This window comes from Pagrus major, chromosome 1 (genome assembly GCF_040436345.1).
Source record: "Pagrus major chromosome 1, Pma_NU_1.0".
Classification (NCBI taxonomy): Eukaryota; Metazoa; Chordata; class Actinopteri; order Spariformes; family Sparidae; genus Pagrus; species Pagrus major.
This window is the reverse complement of record NC_133215.1, coordinates 571,450-590,256: the sequence shown is the minus strand read 5'-3', so window position 1 is coordinate 590,256 and position 18,807 is coordinate 571,450. Positions and strand designations below refer to the sequence as shown.

The window sequence follows — 18,807 nt, the reverse complement described above, 5'->3', positions numbered from 1 at the left end:
GTATTTTTCCTCTTTTCGCTCCCTGTTCGTTACAGAGAGTCCGGTGCGACTCGGCGGTGATGGACAGCAGCAGTGAGCAGCTGGGCGGAGGGGAGGATGAGGCGACCTGCACGTCGGCCTCAGAGGGGCTGGAGGAGGGCGAGGTGGAGGGCGAGACTCTGCTGATCGTGGAGTCGGAGGATCAGGGTTCGGTGGATCTGTCACACGACCAGAGCGGAGACTCTCTGACCAGCGACGTGGGCGAGGAGGCTGACGGAGGCTGGGCCTGCGAGGACATGTCCTTCTACTGCGACCGCTGCCACAAGTGGGTCCCTGCAGGTGAGACGGCCAATCACAGCTCTGTTTCTCCATCAGGTGTCTTCCCCTCCAGGAACGTAACAACAGTTAGCTTCAGATGTGTCCTTCTGTTTCCACTGTTGTCCCCTCGCTGGTGAATAAACCTGATCTCTGATCAGCTGGACTGTAACGCAACAGGAGTTAAGACAGTTTGTGTCCGTCTGTTCATCAGCTCAGCTCCGCGGTGAGCAGCCCAGCTACCTGAAAGGAGACAACTTCTTTAAATTCATCTGCTGCGACTGCTCCGAGGACGGGAAGGAGAGCTTTGAGCGGATGAGACTCACCTGGCAGCAGGTACGAACTGCATTCATTCAGTCACCCTTCAAACACAGTGAAGGACACATTTCCTCTGTGAGCTCAGCAGATTCACATCACACATGAAGACTACAACACCTAAGATTGAGTCTTTGTGGTGGTTCTTGTTTTTCCTGTGTCAGGTGGTGATGTTGGCCATGTACAACCTGTCTCTGGAAGGGACCGGCCGACAGGGTTACTTCAGGTGGAAAGAGGACATCTGTGCTTTCATTGGCCGACACTGGAACTTCCTGCTGGGAACAAGGTCACCTTTTGTTTTTACCTTGTTATTAACATGGATCACTTGTTATTCCCTCCTGCTGTCACTGTATTTACTGACCTGCTGTAAAACTCTTGATCTGTTGGTTACAAATGTGTGAATGCAGTGATAGGATGCACCTTAAGTTGAAGGTTAGTTCTGGTTTTATAATGTTTCTGGGTCTTATTTTGGTCGTGTTGTCTTTATTTCCATCAGTAATAAAACAACAAATTAACATCTGACATGTAGGAACACAGTGACATCAGGGAGAAGAAGAAATATGATCCAACAGGTTGGAAACAAACCAATGAATCTGCAGCTAAAACTAAAAGTGGGTTCAGCTGAAATGCAGCAGGTCAGTGTTGAAGCAGGAAGTCTGTCTGCAGACAGTGATTCATTATTTAAAGGTGTATTTCCACAGAAAACATGTTCTTATGCGTCTTAATTACACAAAGTCAGTGCAAAAACATGAATACATGCAAATTCACAAGCACTGTTGGCTGATGTCCACAACAAGTCCTCCTCTGGTCACCAGGAAACACCAAGTCAGTCACTGTTTCATGGGAACCTTGAACAAACATCTAGAACCCCTCGTCCTCACATCCACACCATAGAACTAATGTATTTTGTGAATGAAGTCGTACACGTGCTGTAGTTGTTGTGGTTGTTTAGACCGTCTTAACTCTGGATCTACATTTAGTCTCTGGTTTCTCTCCAGTCATAGATTAAGTTCCTGAGGTTCTCTAAAGGTTCTTGGAGACTAGTGTAGTTAGAAGTTCCTGTGGTGCAGGCGGCCCACAGATGACTTAGACACACAGGACGGTGACATTGATAATGGATATCGGGTGTAATTGGTTACAGCACAGTCAGAAAATGAAAAGCTGCTGAACCTGAACCTCAGCGTGTCCTGTCCAGACCCGGATTGAGTTTCCTGTGGTGGTGTGTGACCCGGTGACTGTTTCTATGCGCAGGAAGAAGACGTCGACGTGGTGGAGCACGGTGGCTGGCTGTCTGTCGGTCGGCAGTCCCACCTTCTTCCGCTCTGGAGCTCAGGAGTTTGGTGAGCCCGGCTGGTGGAAGCTGGTCCAGAACCGACCTCCAACTCTGAGACCTGAGGTGGACAAATCCACCACCAAGGCTAAAGGTAACCTCCACCCAAAATCATCCAGCAGCACTCTGGTCAAAGGGTCCACTCCTGCAGGTAAATGACACTGAGCTGATATTTTGTCGTTGCCTTCAGCCTCCAAACCTGCTGTGGACCCGATCATCACTGTGGAGGGCCTGAGGAAGCGCGGGGCCAGGAACCCTGTGGAGAACGCCATGCAGCTAAAGGAAAAACGTTCTCGCACTCAGGAGGCCAAAGACATCCGGCGGGCTCAGAAAGAGGCGGTGAGCGGCTACACCGACCGCAGTGCCTCCTCCACGCCAGTAAAACTGGGCGGAGGCCGCGGGGGCAGCACCGGGCGCCGGCCCGACCTCGTCCTGGAGAAAGGTGAGGTCATCGATTTCTCCTCCCTCAGCTCTTCAGATCGAACTCCACTCACCAGCCCGTCACCATCACCCTCACCGGACTTCTCGGCCCCGGGGACGCCGGCATCTCATTCAGCAACACCCAGCCTGCTGTCCGAGGCGGACCTGATCCCTGACGCCATGCCACCACAGGCTCTGTTCCATGGTGAGTCCACTGTCCACTTAACTGTTTGTTGTGAGTAGTTTTATGTTGACATGATGTAAACACTGATGGCGTGCTGTCTCTGATGCTTTGACCTCCAGACGATGAGGAGATGGAGACGGAGGGAATGATTGACCCGGGGATGGAGTACATCCCTCCTCCCAGCGCCAACCTTGTCGCTCGCAAGAAGCTCCGTATAGCACCGCCTCACATAAAACGTGAAGCAGATAGTGAGGATGATGAAGGCCGCGAGCGTGGGGACGACTTTGAAGAGCCAGTAGGACAGGGTGAAGGTCCATCTCTCTCCACTGGGGGGTGTGTTAGTGCTGGAGGACCTGAGCGGAGAAGGATAACACATCCTGAGAAAGCAGATGGTTCTGGTGGTGTCCAGACTCCTCGCTTCGCCATGCTCAGTCTGTATGAGGAGAGGATGCTGCTGCGACGGCTGGATGCCTGCCCGCTGGCCTTGGCTGTCACCCCACAGGCCAAACGCCTCCAGAGAAAGCTGCTGGTCCGCCAGGCCAAGAGGCAGAGAGGGCTCCCCCTGCTGGACATTGACCGGGCCATCAGCGCTACCCTCAGCCTGGTGGGAGGGATCTACGGTGCCCAGGAGGTGGGGTCACAGATACGAGTTGGAATCATGGGAAAATACTGCACCAACAGCCAGGAGCTGCGTATTCTCGATCGCTTCCAGGTACCTTCAACATACATCCTGGTCTTCTTTGGTCAAACACGTCTGTCCTACATATCCTATTGTTTACACGTTGAACTGGTTCCTCCACATGTCATGTCCTGACCCAGAACCCTGTTTCAGCTGGACTTTATTAATGATAAGGAAGCTGCATGATCTCATGATGACTTTCTGTTCAGGCTTCTCTTGTTGCATGATGGTAGTCGGTGCATGACTGTTGATTTTCACTGCAGAGACTCACAACCTACAACAAACAGAAGGAAACACGTTAAACAGTAAATGATTCAGATGTTTTGGTTCTGTAAGCAGCTAGTTTGACCTCCTGTTCTCAGTGATCAGCTGTTGAATCAGAGAAACCACCCTTCAATAAGTTGTCCTGTAACACTGACTCCATGGGAAACATTAACTGCTTCTGGTTCTGTTGGTGATACTGAAACCACAAGAAAAGTGACAGAACCACTAATGTAGACTCGACATCAATGTGTTTGTGTGCAGACAAACCTCTCCAGCAGAAGAGGCCTCCAGCAGCATTCAGTGTCTTTCTGGCATCGTTTGATGGGAGCAGAGGGCAGTTTGGACCAGAGCATCAAGAGTCCGTACACATCCCGCATCCTGAAACCGTTCATCAGGTACAGAGTCCAGAAAGCCTCCAACAGGTGGAGAGTGTCAGTGCCTCATCAGTCGTGTGTAACTTCTGTGTTGTTGTTCTTCAGGAGGGATTATGAGAGTCGTCCAGTGAAGCTGAGGTTGTTGGAAGAGATCAAAGCTTACGCTCACAGGAAGGAGCCTGACTGGGTCCCAGAACCGAACGCCCCCATCGACTACTGCTACGTCCGCCCAAACCACATTCCCTCTGTCAACGCCATGTGTCACGACAGCTTCTGGCCAGGTAGCACAGACGGACATTTTCCTCACTAAGATCCATCCCACCATGAATCTGTCTGTCCAAACCTACCGTTTGTTCGGTCCTGTCCTCCTCTAGGTGTGGACCTGTCAGAGTGTCTGCAGTACCCCGACTTCAGCGTGGTCGTCCTCTACAAGAAAGTCGTGGTCGGCTTTGGTTTCATGGTGCCAGACGTGAAGTACAATGAGGCCTACATCTCCTTCCTGCTGGTCCATCCTGAGTGGAGGAGAGCTGGCATTGGCACCTTCATGATCTACCATCTGATCCAGGTGAGGCTCCAGAGTCGGTCACACATGTTGCTGCTGTGACAGAGAGAAGTCACCAGATGGTCTGAACCAGCCAGTACTTGAGGCGGACGCACTCTGTCGACCGACAGTTGGAGCAGCGATTACATTTAAGTCTGTTTAACAGCTGCCGGCAGCAGCAGTCTGTCAGTTCTGACCCATTTATAAGATGGTTTCACTTTGACATTAAAACATGCGACAGATTATTGCAGGTTTATCAGATATTAAAACACTGCAGAGGTTTACGATCCTCAGACAGGATGTCTGGAAAGTAATCATGGTTTTATCTTTTGTTCTTTATTGTGAGTCATCATATTATGTCATCAACCGGGTCATGACCTTGACCTCCATTGAGATGATGTGTTGGTGTTTTTCAGACGTGTATGGGGAAAGACGTGACGCTGCACGTGTCTGCCAGTAATCCTGCCATGCTGCTTTATCAGAAGTTTGGTTTCAAAGCGGAGGAATATATCCTGGACTTCTATGATAAATACTATCCTGTGGACAGCACCGAGTGCCGCCACGCCTTCTTCCTCCGACTGAGGCGCTGAGATAACGACACACACCGTTTCAGGTCCACCTGCTGGATCAGAACTGCAGAGACAAAGTTTTTGAGCAGCACAGTGCCTGGCTCAAAGGCACCTGGACAGTAACTGCTCAGGTTTTTCCAGTCAGTCCAGAGATTTAACCCTCAGCAGCCACCGTCTGCTCGAGCCTGACGACACTGACGACATCTAGAACTGACCAGAAGAAACTGTGAAGAAGTTCTTGTGTAGATGTGATACATCTGGTCGGGTCGCTCAATGCTCAGCTGTTCATGATGCGACTTCTTGTTTCATTGTTTTCATTTTGAGTTTTCCAGTAAATCTGTTTGTCTCGAGCGTCTGAATGTGTTTGTTTGTGTAATGTTGACGCCTCAGACACGACTTCTTACATTGAAAACTCATAAAAACACTTCATGTTCACTGTTGTCAGCTGTTCAGAGCAAACTGACCTGCTGTTCATATAAAGTACAGATTGTTTGAATCATCTGGGCTCAGTCATTTAACAAACATCAGAACCAAAAACAGACTTTAGTCAACAGACGCTGTGAAACAGTTTGTTTTTATTCAGTCAACAAATTCACTCAAGTAACAAAAAAACACGTTCTACACATCCACCTCGGTCAGAATCAGAACCACCTGCTTCTCAAATCATCAAGTGGAAAAAGACAACGTTTCCATCCGAGTGTTTCCAGGTGGTTTTACTGGTGCCGTCACAAAGACGACTGGATCGCTTCTGTTTTCCTCATTCACAACAACAGTCTTCATTAAGTCTACGATGGCAAACATAGATACGTTAAATCCGTCTCGTACATATCGGATTTACATGGAGGCGACGGTGGTGCCGTGGCAGCTGGCTGAGACCACTGTTCAGGGAAGTGTTTCAACATCTGTAAGAGTGAAACCACTGGATGTTTGTGACAGAACCAGGTGCTTAAGACTCGAAACAGGTGGTTTTGTATCTTAACCTAACCGGACCACAACATTAACTGAGCCTGTAGAAACAAAGTTGTAACGTATCCATGGTTTGTAAAAAGATGAATTGCCAGCATTTATTCTGGTGAACAGGTTGATAATGGAGCCGGTCTACAGGAACCAGTCCAAACCCTGGTGGTGTCATTACTTTACGGACACGACATTAAAACACAAACCTGTCAGAACAGTGAGAGGGAACATGAGTCTGAATCTATCTGAAGTTTGCGTTGTTCTCACTCAGAACACGTCCAGGTTCAGTTTGGGTTTTCCTAATTTGCCCAGTAAGTCCAGTCCGGTCTGAGCAGCCAGCAGAGACACCATGTTGTTGCAGCCGGAGCTCACCGCCAAGTCGTACGCTGTCTGACCGCCGGCGTTCCTGCGCCTCACGCTGGCCTTACAGCTGAAACCAGAACAACAGCCACAGGTGACCAGATGAAACTGATGAAGACGATGCAACGACATGAAGAACAAAGGTCCTTTGAATACAGGTGTGTGTGTGTGTGTGTGTGTGTGTGTGTGTGTGTGTGTGTGTGTGTGTGTGTGTCTCACACCTGAGCAGGACTGTAGCACACTGCAGACCTTCAGAGCCTCGAGCTGCAGCTTCATGCAGAGCTGAGTTCTTCATCCTGAGGAGGAGTTCACCTTCATCACGTGTGACACATTACATCATATAACATGTTGTATAATATATCTCACTACAGAATCTACATGAACGGGTCAGATGTGTTGAGTGCAGATCAAAGAGCTCCAGTGTGAAGAACTGATCACTTGGATGATCAATCAGAGAACAGATCAGTAAATCATCATTGTTGATCTGTTTGTTTGGTACAAACACGACGTGACGCCTCTCAGTGCATTGTGGGATAACTGGAAAGGGGCGGGGCAACGAGCTCGTCAGATGAGCTGTGATTGGCTTTGTCATCAAACAAAGACGCAGAAATAACAACAATAATTATGAGGATTAATTTAGTGGCTCGACTCTTTAAAGCTGTGAATGAAGTTTTAAACAGAATCTGAACTGCTGGTTTCTTCTTCATGTTGTTTTAAGTCTTACTGTCCCGACTGCTCGTCCACATCGGCTCCTCGCTGCACCAAAACAGGAAGTACATCATGGTGGCCGTTCAACACGGCAACCGCCAGAGCATGTCGGCCATCGCCACCGCAGCAGGAAGGGTCCGCCCCCTGGTGGTTGATGAGAAAACAAACAGACCAATCAAAGTCAACTGGGTCAGGAGATCCAGAGAAGGCTGCTGATTGGCTGCAGAGGCTCGTACCTGATCCAGGAGCTGCTGGATGACGCTGATCTGACCTCGACTCGGACCCAGTTCCTTCAGTAGCTGAACGTCTTTCACCTGGAACCAAGAGAACCAGGAGAACCAGAAGAACCAGAAGAACCAGGAGAACAAGGAGAACCAGAAAAAACAGCGTCACTCAGATCTGTTCAGATCAACTTCAGTTTCTTCTTCTGATTTATCATCAGTTTCAGAGACACAAATTCTTACCGGAGGTTTGGGCGTCAGGTTTGGTTTGGGAGGTTTCATCACACCTGTGGATGCATCACTTCCTGTCAGACCCAAACAGAACCACTGAGGAGACTCAGTCCTTACGACAAAGACGTCTTTTCAACACGCTGTGAGAACATGTGCTGCGTTCCAGACACACGCAGAGGTCAGAATCTACCTCCTGACCTCAAAGTGTTCCAGGTGCATGGCGCTGACCCGGTCAGGGTCCCCGTGACCGCTGCCCTCGTTATGAGACGTCTGACAGCTGCTCCCTCAGGAAGCCGGGTCCATAAATGCCCCCCGAGTTTACAGGAAGAACTCTGAGTTGAGTTTCATTCTACGTTTGTTAGCTTGTGGAGCTGTTTTCCCTGTTCAGTGACTCATGAACGAGCCTGAGAGCAACAAGCATCTTTAACTCCTTAAGTTTAATTGTAGCCTGAATATTCCTATTAGTGTAATAAAATAAGAATCTTTTCATTTTTTATTTGAGTTATGACTAAAACCATCCCCTCCAGGCCACCATACCCTGATGACTCCACATCATGTGGAAGTTGCTCAGATCACTTTAAACCTGTCGGAGGGTTTAATGAACGTTGTTAACAGACATTAAGACGTGTTTGCTGTTGGTTCTTACTGAGTCCGCTGCTGTCGGAGGATCGCTCTGTAACGCTGCTCAGAGTCTCGGTCTGACCTGCAGTCGGTCCAACACCATCAGCTGCTGGATCCACCTGAGACCAAACACACCGTCAGCCCACGCTCGGTTCATCAAACACACGGCGAGTCCAGCTGACATGTTGAACAACGGACCTGTTTTTCTTCCCGCCCGGCCGACACAAAGCTGACGGTCACACTGACCTCGTACTGATCTTCCTGAATCACAGCAGAAACCATCTGAAGGAACACAACACGTCATGTGACAAACAGGAAGTAAATCACACTACTGCTCCACCTGGTCAGGTGAGCTCGATGCGTCACACCAGGTATGTCGAGCTGTCTGAAACTGATCCTGTCGTACAGTGTTAGTTTACTTCATTCATTTCATAATTAAAGGAACAGTTCACCACTCATCTCCTCCTGATGATATAAAGTCAGGCTCAGTCATCGTCTCCTCCTGATGATATAAAGTCAGGCTCAGCCATCATCTCCTCCTGATGATATAAAGTCAGGCTCAGCCGTCGTCTCCTCCTGATGATATAAAGTCAGGCTCAGTCATCGTCTCCTCCTGATGATATAAAGTCAGGCTCAGTCATCGTCTCCTCCTGATGATATAAAGTCAGGCTCAGCCATCGTCTCCTCCTGATGATATAAAGTCAGGCTCAGTCATCGTCTCCTCCTGATGATATAAAGTCAGGCTCAGCCATCGTCTCCTCCTGATGATATAAAGTCAGGCTCAGTCATCGTCTCCTCCTGATGATATAAAGTCAGGCTCAGCCATCATCTCCTCCTGATGATATAAAGTCAGGCTCAGTCATCGTCTCCTCCTGATGATATAAAGTCAGGCTCAGTCATCGTCTCCTCCTGATGATATAAAGTCAGGCTCAGCCATCGTCTCCTCCTGATGATATAAAGTCAGGCTCAGTCATCGTCTCCTCCTGATGATATAAAGTCAGGCTCAGCCATCGTCTCCTCCTGATGATATAAAGTCAGGCTCAGTCATCGTCTCCTCCTGATGATATAAAGTCAGGCTCAGCCATCATCTCCTCCTGATGATATAAAGTCAGGCTCAGTCATCCTCTCCTCCTGATGATATAAAGTCAGGCTCAGCCATCGTCTCCTCCTGATGATATAAAGTCAGGCTCAGTCATCGTCTCCTCCTGATGATATAAAGTCAGGCTCAGTCATCGTCTCCTCCTGATGATATAAAGTCAGGCTCAGTCATCGTCTCCTCCTGATGATATAAAGTCAGGCTCAGTCATCGTCTCCTCCTGATGATATAAAGTCAGGCTCAGTCATCGTCTCCTCCTGATGATATAAAGTCAGGCTCAGCCATCGTCTCCTCCTGATGATATAAAGTCAGGCTCAGCCATCATCTCCTCCTGATGATATAAAGTCAGGCTCAGCCATCATCTCCTCCTGATGATATAAAGTCAGGCTCAGTCATCGTCTCCTCCTGATGATATAAAGTCAGGCTCAGCCATCATCTCCTCCTGATGATATAAAGTCAGGCTCAGTCATCGTCTCCTCCTGATGATATAAAGTCAGGCTCAGCCATCATCTCCTCCTGATGATATAAAGTCAGGTGAAGTCTCGTAGTCCACAGAACATTTCTGGAGCTTCACAGTAAAACAGAGTTGCAGCGTTCTGCTAAACTTGGGGGGAAGACAGGTGATGTCACTACTGGACAGGTGAGGTGCAAGTGAGGTGAGGCGTACCCGGCCCAGGCGAGGCTCCCCCAGTAGAGCCCTGAAGGGGGCGTTGTTCTGAGTGTAACTCCTCAAATGACCACACACATGATCCAACTGCTTCCTCCAGTAACCTGAGGACATGGATGGATCATGAGCCGACATGTGAAACACCCTGTTCCCCCGTAGTGGTGTCTGTAGTGTCAGTAGTGTCAGTAGTAGTGTCAGTGGTGTCAGTGGTGTCAGTGGTGGTGTCAGTGGTGTCTGTGGTGGTGTCTGTGGTGGTGTCAGTAGTGGTGTCTGTGGTGGTGTCAGTAGTGGTGTCAGTAGTGTCAGTGGTGTCAGTGGTGGTGTCAGTGGTGTCAGTAGTGTCAGTGGTGTCAGTGGTGGTGTCAGTAGTGTCAGTGGTGTCAGTGGTGGTGTCAGTAGTGGTGTCAGTAGTGGTGTCAGTAGTGTCAGTGGAGGTGTCAGTGGTGTCTGTAGTGTCTGTAGTGGTGTCAGTGGTGTCAGTAGTAGTGTCAGTGGTGTCAGTGGTGGTGTCAGTAGTGGTGTCAGTGGTGTCAGTAGTGTCAGTGGTGTCAGTGGTGTCAGTAGTGTCAGTGGTGTCAGTGGTGGTGTCAGTAGTGGTGTCAGTAGTGTCAGTGGTGGTGTCAGTAGTGTCAGTGGTGTCAGTAGTGTCAGTTGTGTCAGTGGTGTCAGTGGTGGTGTCAGTAGTGGTGTCAGTAGTGTCAGTGGTGGTGTCAGTAGTGTCAGTGGTGTCAGTAGTGTCAGTTGTGTCAGTGGTGTCAGTGGTGGTGTCAGTAGTGTCAGTGGTGGTGTCAGTGGTGGTGTCAGTGGTGGTGTCAGTAGTGTCAGTAGTGTCAGTGGTGGTGTCAGTAGTGGTGTCAGTAGTGTCAGTGGTGGTGTCAGTAGTGTCAGTGGTGGTGTCAGTGGTGGTGTCAGTGGTGGTGTCAGTAGTGTCAGTAGTGTCAGTGGTGGTGTCAGTAGTGGTGTCAGTAGTGTCAGTGGTGTCAGTGGTGGTGTCAGTAGTGTCAGTGGTGGTGTCAGTGGTGGTGTCAGTGGTGTCTGTAGTGTCTGTAGTGGTGTCAGTGGTGTCAGTAGTAGTGTCAGTGGTGTCAGTGGTGGTGTCAGTAGTGGTGTCAGTGGTGTCAGTAGTGTCAGTGGTGTCAGTAGTGTCAGTGGTGTCAGTGGTGTCAGTGGTGGTGTCAGTAGTGGTGTCAGTAGTGTCAGTAGTGTCAGTGGTGTCAGTGGTGGTGTCAGTGGTGTCAGTGGTGGTGTCAGTAGTGTCAGTGGTGGTGTCAGTGGTAGTGTCAGTAGTGTCAGTGGTGGTGTCAGTGGTGGTGTCAGTAGTGTCAGTGGTGGTGTCAGTGGTGGTGTCAGTAGTGTCAGTGGTGGTGTCAGTGGTGTCAGTGGTGGTGTCAGTGGTGTCAGTGGTGGTGTCAGTAGTGTCAGTGGTGGTGTCAGTGGTGGTGTCAGTGGTGTCAGTGGTGGTGTCAGTAGTGTCAGTGGTGGTGTCAGTGGTAGTGTCAGTAGTGTCAGTGGTGGTGTCAGTGGTGGTGTCAGTAGTGTCAGTGGTGGTGTCAGTGGTGGTGTCAGTAGTGTCAGTGGTGGTGTCAGTGGTGGTGTCAGTGGTGTCAGTGGTGGTGTCAGTGGTGTCAGTGGTGGTGTCAGTAGTGTCAGTGGTGGTGTCAGTGGTGGTGTCAGTGGTGTCAGTGGTGGTGTCAGTAGTGTCAGTGGTGTCTGTATCTGACCTCTGCCCGGGCTGATGGCGGTCAGTAGCTGTCGGCCGTCTCTGGGCGCCTGCTGCCTGCTGAGTTCTAGCGCCCTCTGTTGCTCTTTCCTCTGTAGCTCAGTGGCTGATGGGTAATAGAGTCCAACAGTCTGTGTGCACTGCTCTGCAGTGGGTGTGGTCATCCTAACCCTGGGGGCGGGGTCAGACGAGGGTTGGGCCTGCCAGGTGACATCATGGGAAGTTGTGGCTGAAGCCTGCTCACACACAGGGAGAGAACAGCCAGTCTCATGTGTGATGTTCAGAATTATGAACTGAGTTAGCGACGTGACTTCAGCTGTGAAGCATACCCGTTTGGCGGCGGCGCCTCCAACAGGTCGTCTGATGTCACTATAGGATGTGGGCGGGGCCGGTGCTTCCAAGAAGATGCCGCAGGCTGTGCAGTAGAAGGCGTATGGATCTCCGCTCGCGCCACATCGCCAACAAATCACACAGCTGGCTACATGACCAGGCTAGAAACACATACATCACATCACTACATGTCCCACAATGCTTCTCTCTCCAGACTAGCTTAGCACAAAGACTGGATGCACAGAGAAACTTCTCCATACAAAAAAATACAAAAACTGAAAACTTTCTGCAAATATTGACAATTTCCAACCACAGAATTCACAAGAGGCTATTCTATTATCAACAATGAGGAGTGATGCTAACATTAGCTAGCGCGCTACTGTTACTCTTTATGTACAAAATGTTCTCTGACTGATTCTTGTCGTTCTTCTCAAGCCATAAAGTTATGCCTTGAAGACTATTAATGTATTTTTACAACCAGGACCTGAAGCACAAACTTTAAAATACATATAGTACAAACTTTATCAGCTATTTATTAGCTTTATCGCAGTTTCAGTTAGCATGTAGCTACTTAGCTGCAAAGAGCTGCAACAGAGCAGTAAAAACGTTCCACCTCTGTGAAACACTACGAGGGAGAAGCAGGTGAATGTTGAGTCTCTGAACACTGAGTGAATTTCTCAGGTGAGTCCAGGACCGGCTGCTCAGCTGGACACTGATGTTTGCTAACACGGTGTTCTCAGGTGTTCTCAGGTGTTCTCAGGTGTGTCTTCACCTTCGAGCCGCACCAGTCACAGAATCTGGCATCGCGCCGGTTCATACGTTTACATCTGGAGCAGGACAACATCCTGCTGTCTGCTGACGGGACAGAGGGGGCGCTGTCCTCAACACACACAGCCTGCAGCAACACACACACACACACACACAATATAATAATACACAGTAAGATGAAATGTGAAATCTCTGCAGATGTATCTGTGTGTGTGTGTGTGTGTGTGTGTATGTGTATGTGTGCGTGTGTGTGTGTGTGTGTGTGTGTGTGTGTGTGTGTGTACGTGTGTGTGTGTGTGTCTCACCGGCTGCAGGCGGCTCTCGCAGGTCAAACAGCTGGAGATGTGAGCTGGATTTCCACTCCCACAGCCAACACACACCACATGATCCTACACACACACACACACACACACACACACACTGCTGACTACTGAGGGATATAACTGAGTACATTTACTTGAGTATTTCCATTTTCTGTTACTTTATACTTCCACTTCATTTATCTGATGACTTTAGTTACTAGTTACTTTACAGATTACATGTTTAAACTAATTGATTTTCTGATCAGTCAGATAAAAACAGTGATGTGTGTGTGTGTGTGTCTGTGTGTGTGTGTCTATGTGTGTGTGTGTGTGTGTGTCGGTGTGTGTGTGTGTATACCTGCAGTGTGTGTGTGTGTGTGTGTGTGTGTCTGTGTGTGTGTGTGTGTGTGTCTGTGTGTGTGTGTGTGTGTGTGTGTGTGTGTATACCTGCAGTGTGTGTGTGGCCTGTGGCTGTAGCTGTTGATGGATGGGTTCCTCACAGATTAAACAAGTGTGTGTGTTGACAGGAACCAGTGTGTTACAGAACACACAGCAAACCGCCTGACAACACACACACACGCATACACACACACACACACACACACACACACACACGTTACTGACGACAGACGACCAGGAAACAACAGAACTAAAGGCCACACCCTTTCAAAGTAAAGGTCTTGTAGAGGTCCAGACCTCAGAGCTGTGAACTCGTTACCAGAACAGACGTTTCTACATGAGCATCAGAATCTGACCGACAGAAACAGTCTAATGCAGCACAAACATGATCGGATCAGCACGGAGCCAGGTGAACCGAATCACCTGGACACTGCTCAGTGTCTGTGGGAAAGACAGGTGTAGGTGCAGTACCTGTCCTCCCTCAGCAGGGGGCCGTCTGTGTGCAGGTAACAGAGGAACTGCAGCTCCACACTGAGCACAGAACCGAGCCAACGGGTCAGAGGGACGAAGACCCAAACACTGAACACACCTGGACAGACAGGTAGAGAGACAGACAGGTAAGGAGACATGTACGGAGACAGACAGACAGACAGGTAGAGAGGGAGACAGACAGATAGAGAGAGAGAGAGACAGGTAGAGAGACAGACAGACAGGTAGGCAGGTAGAGAGAGAGACAGACAGATAGAGAGAGAGAGAGACAGGTAGAGAGACAGACAGACAGGCAGGCAGGTAGAGAGACAGACAAGTAAGGAGACATGTACGGAGACAGACAGACAGACAGGTAGACAGAGAGACAGGCAGACAGACAGACAGACAGGTAGACAGAGAGACAGACAGACAGAGAGACAGACAGATAGAGAGACAGACAGATAGACAGACAGACAGACAGGTAGAGAGGGAGACAGACAGAGCGTCTCCGTTCGTACCGCAGGAAGTCCGTCTCTCGGTGGATTCTGGACGTCTGCGTGCTGCTCAGCTGCTTCAGTGCTCCTGAACTCTGACAGACAGGAAACAGAACAAAATAAAAGTGAACACAGACCCGTCCCAGCGCCACAGCGGGGTATAGTGTTAGTTTGGTTGTGTTTGGTCCATTTACTGCTGACTGGGAACATCTGGAACGTTCAGTTTGGGCGGCCGGGTTTGGAGAACCTAGTCGACCGTTCAGAAAACGAGGGCCTGATTTAGGAGAAGTATTTCCCATCATCCTCGGCTCTGAAGACAAAGAACGAGACAGAGAGAATGAAGTGAACAGGTAGAGCACCTGATCGGCCACAGGTTAGTTTGTACCAAGCGCTGTCTGAGTTAGCTTAACGGTCAAATTAGCTTAGAGTTAGCGTCTAGGTCCAATTAACTCAGCATTAGCTTCAAAGTCCAATAAGCTCAGAGTTAGCTTTTAGGTCCAGTTAGCAAAGCATTAGCGTCTCATTCGTGACCCCTGGCTCCAGTCAAATAAACCCAGCTGACTACAGGATGGACTGCTGATTAGCTTGTTAGCTGACAACCTACAACATGTACATCAGACAGACTTGGAGTTTTGTGCTAGGCTAACAGTTTCCCCCAGCATCAAGTGTTTGTGCTAAGCTAAGCTAAACACATGGACTGTAGTGGAAATACGGTGTTGGTTGTGTTTGAAATAAGAAAAGTCAGAACAGACCTGGAGGCCTCAGTGAAGAACCAGCAGGGTTCTCAGAAGACCACGGGGTTCTTTCCGACGGACGCTGAACTGAAAACTAAAGACAAATGAATGTGGACTGTGACATTAACTTCAGGGACTCGTAGGGGATCTGAGATCTGGGGCTGATGGGAAATATAGTCTGGATTTGGAGAAATGTTTGATTACCTGCTGGTCGCTCTGCAGGAGGTTCTCTACGTTCTCCTTCAAGTTTGAATCCACAAGTTCAACAGAGAAAACCTTTGTCACTGTGGAGCTCTCTCTGCCATCACTACAGACAGACAGACAGGCAGAGAGACAGACAGACAGGCAGAGAGACAGACAGACAGGCAGAGAGACAGACAGGCAGACAGACAGAGAGACAGGTCAGACAGACAGAGAGACAGGTCAGACAGACAGACAGAGAGACAGGTCAGACAGAGAGACAGACAGACAGTCAGACAGACAGACAGACAGTCAGACAGACAGACAGACAGAGAGACAGGTCAGACAGAGAGACAGACAGACAGTCAGACAGACAGACAGACAGTCAGACAGACAGAGAGACAGAGAGACAGTCAGACAGACAGACAGACAGACAGGGAGACAGAGAGACAGGTCAGACAGACAGGGAGACAGAAAGACAGGTCAGACAGAGAGACAGGTCAGACAGACAGACAGACAGACAGTCAGACAGACAGACAGACAGACAGACAGAAAGACAGGTCAGACAGAGAGACAGGTCACACAAACAGACAGACAGACAGACAGACAGACTTCATCAGTCCAGCAGTGAACAGTAGACGATGACATGAACAGGTAGGATGATCACAGAGAACGTGGGTAGATATCGTCCTGTGTTTACTTGCTCAGTTTTATTGGACCGTACTTGTTGACACAGTGCAACCTCATGGATGGGTTGGGAGACAACATGTAAAAGGCCCCCGACCCGTCCTACATGTGTTTTTGTAACGAATCCTACCTGTTTGAAGAACATGAGTTTCTCCTCAGAGTTCGAGGGTGTTGTGAGGTGAGCAGTTACCTGGTGACAGCTACAGCTCTGACAGCCACCCGACCAGCTGGCAGCAGGATGGGCTCGCTGTACTTCCTGCTGCTGCCTGCTGGACCCCGCTGCACTGCTGCCGGCCTCGATCCATCCAGAGTGTAGAAGATCAATACTCCAGGAGTGTCTGCAGAGGCAAATACACCTGTCACACACCTGTCATACACCTGTCAATGTACATGTCATACACCTGTTATAAACCTGTCAATACACCTGTCGTACACCTGTCAATGTACATGTCATTCACCTGTCAATACACCTGTCAATACACCTGTCATACACCTGTCAATATACCTGTCATTCACCTGTCAATATACATGTCATACACCTGTCAATATACATGTCATACACCTGTTATATACCTGTCATACACCTGTCAATATACATGTCATACACCTGTCAATATACCTGTCATACACCTGTCAATACACCTGTTATATACCTGTCATACACCTGTCAATATACATGTAATACACCTGGCAATACACCTGTTATATACTTGTCAATATACCTGTCATACACCTGTCAATACACCTGTCGTACACCTGTCAATGTACATGTCATACACCTGTCAATATACCTGTCATACACCTGTCAATACACCTGTTATATACCTGTCATACACCTGTCAATATACATGTCATACACCTGTCAATATACCTGTCATACACCTGTCAATACACCTGTTATATACCTGTCATACACCTGTCAATATACATGTCATACACCTGTCAATATACCTATCATACAACTGTTAATACACCTGTCAATACACCTGTCAATACACCTGTCATACATGTGTCAATATACATGTCATACACCTGTCAATACACCTATCATACAACTGTTAATACACCTGTCAATACACCTGTCATACACCTGTTAATACACCTGTCAATACACCTGTTATATACCTGTCAATACACCTGTTATATACCTGTCAATACACCTGTCATACACCTGTCATACACCTGTCATACATCTGTCAATATACATGTCATACACCTGTCAATACACCTATCATACAACTGTTAATACACCTGTCAATACACCTGTCAATACACCTGTTATATACCTGTCAATACACCTGTCAATACACCTGTTATATACCTGTCAATACACCTGTCATACACCTGTCATACACCTGTCATACATCTGTCAATATACATGTCATACACCTGTCAATACACCTATCATACAACTGTTAATACACCTGTCAATACACCTGTCAATACACCTGTCATACACCTGTCAATATACCTGTCAATACACCTGTCATACACCTGTCAATATACATGTCATACACCTGTCAATATACCTGTCAATATACATGTCATACACCTGTCAATATACATGTCAATATACCAGTTATATACGTGTCAATACACCTGTCATACACCTGTCATACACCTGTCAATGTACATGTCAATACACATGTCATTCACCTGTTATATACCTGTCAATACACCTGTCATACACCTGTCAATGTACATGTCAATACACATGTCATACACCTGTCAATACACCTGTCATACAACTGTCAATACACCTGTCATACAACTGTCAATACCCAACAGACAGGTGAGGTTGTACCTGACTGGATGGAAACAGGTGTGTTGGTGTTGATGTGGTTCTTGGCTCCGTGTCGTTGGATGATGGGAATGATGAGCGGGGCTGACACTGCTCCTGCTGTCATGACGACGACTGCCTGTCAGGTAATCAATCAACCAATCAATCAGCAGTGGTGGAGAACTCAGATCATTAACTTCAGCAGTAGAACACAACGATGTAAAAATACCCTGCTACAAGTCAAAGTCCTGCATGAATCTACTCAAGTAAAAGTACAGAAGAATTTATAGTTACATGTACGTAACGTATCTAAAGTCAAAGTACAGATTCGTTCTGATTGGTTCACCATGATGTCATTAACATCCCAGCTGTGAGGCTGTAACTGTATGTAACTGTATTTAGTTACTTTACACCAGCTGAAGTCTGTCTGCCTGTCTCTCTCTCTCTCTGTCTGTCTGTCCTCCTGTCTCTATCTGTCTATCTATCAAATTCAAATTCAGTTCAATTCAAAGGAGCTTTATTGGCATGAAAGTTTAACAACAAAGTTGCCAAAGCATCAAAACACAACTCGTCCAAACACTCAGAACACAACAAATAACAACATGAACACAACACCAAGATTGATTTACATCAATTATATATACAGTGTGTGTGTGTGTGTGTGTGTGTGTGTGTCTCCTTCTCCCAGGAGTATTTTAATGTTGAGAGGTGGTTCAGCTCTTTGAACTCTGAGATTACAGAGTTGAACTTGTTAAAATAAATGTCCCTGGTTTGGTTGATGCTTTACATTGTAGTTTCTTCTTTCCAATGTTCCAGGCAGGTTTCTTTACATTGTGTTATAATGTGCTTTCCTCTGATTGGTGTTTGGAGAGCAGTGTTGTTGTGAGGCTGGTCAGACTGTCTGAGAGGGGGCAGTCAGCCTCAGTACCAGCTGACATAGGGGCTCTTTTCTGGGCTCAGCTCTTGAGTCTGGAGGCTTTGGAGTGGAGGGCGTCTCTGGCTGATTTCAGCTGGTTAAAAGTTGAGCGTTGTCTGTTGGATGTTAATTATCAGTGGGTATCTGCCTCATTCTGCTCTACATGCATTTGTTGGTGTGTGTCTGTGTGTGTGTAAA

The 18,807-nt window shown here is 48.1% G+C and overlaps 2 protein-coding genes across 2 annotated transcripts; one reads left to right on the top strand and one right to left on the bottom strand.

Annotated features, from left to right (window-relative positions):
• The first annotated feature begins 59 nt into the window (after nt 1–59).
• On the top strand, nt 60–5,466 carry kat14 (lysine acetyltransferase 14). The gene is made up of 10 exons (XM_073474878.1): nt 60–318; nt 509–630; nt 774–895; nt 1,861–2,033; nt 2,130–2,564; nt 2,663–3,255; nt 3,748–3,881; nt 3,966–4,141; nt 4,235–4,425; nt 4,818–5,466. Exons 1-10 carry the CDS (start codon nt 60–62, stop codon nt 4,989–4,991), a joined length of 2,379 nt encoding a protein of 792 aa, XP_073330979.1. The 3' UTR covers nt 4,992–5,466.
• Nucleotides 5,467–5,582: 116 nt separating this feature from the next.
• dzank1 (double zinc ribbon and ankyrin repeat domains 1) lies at nt 5,583–17,824 on the bottom strand. Its single transcript, XM_073473305.1, has 20 exons — nt 17,718–17,824; nt 16,104–16,251; nt 15,251–15,353; nt 15,065–15,140; nt 14,507–14,622; nt 14,337–14,407; nt 13,822–13,939; nt 13,399–13,512; nt 12,955–13,038; nt 12,654–12,776; nt 11,881–12,042; nt 11,553–11,787; nt 9,832–9,935; nt 8,267–8,350; nt 8,094–8,187; nt 7,460–7,521; nt 7,232–7,309; nt 7,012–7,139; nt 6,509–6,583; nt 5,583–6,357 (listed from the first exon to the last, which is right to left on the bottom strand). Exons 1-20 carry the CDS (start codon nt 17,818–17,820, stop codon nt 6,195–6,197), a joined length of 2,241 nt encoding a protein of 746 aa, XP_073329406.1. The 5' UTR covers nt 17,821–17,824; the 3' UTR covers nt 5,583–6,194.
• Nucleotides 17,825–18,807: the final 983 nt, after the last annotated feature.

What these genes read in the sequence shown, in the direction of transcription:
- kat14 (XM_073474878.1), top strand. Translation starts at nt 60, where the DNA reads ATGGACAGCAGCAGTGAGCAGCTGGGCGGAGGGGAGGATGAGGCGACC. An exon ending in TGAGACTCACCTGGCAGCAG is followed by an intron (nt 631 to 773) that starts GTACGAACTGCA and finishes TTCCTGTGTCAG; the next exon opens with GTGGTGATGTTGGCCATGTA. An exon ending in ACCACAGGCTCTGTTCCATG is followed by an intron (nt 2,565 to 2,662) that starts GTGAGTCCACTG and finishes TTTGACCTCCAG; the next exon opens with ACGATGAGGAGATGGAGACG.
- dzank1 (XM_073473305.1), bottom strand. Translation starts at nt 17,820, where the DNA reads ATGACAGCAGGAGCAGTGTCAGCCCCGCTCATCATTCCCATCATCCAA. An exon ending in GAGGCGCCGCCGCCAAACGG is followed by an intron (nt 11,788 to 11,880) that starts GTATGCTTCACA and finishes GTGTGTGAGCAG; the next exon opens with GCTTCAGCCACAACTTCCCA. An exon ending in ACCTGACGCCCAAACCTCCG is followed by an intron (nt 7,310 to 7,459) that starts GTAAGAATTTGT and finishes TCTTGGTTCCAG; the next exon opens with GTGAAAGACGTTCAGCTACT.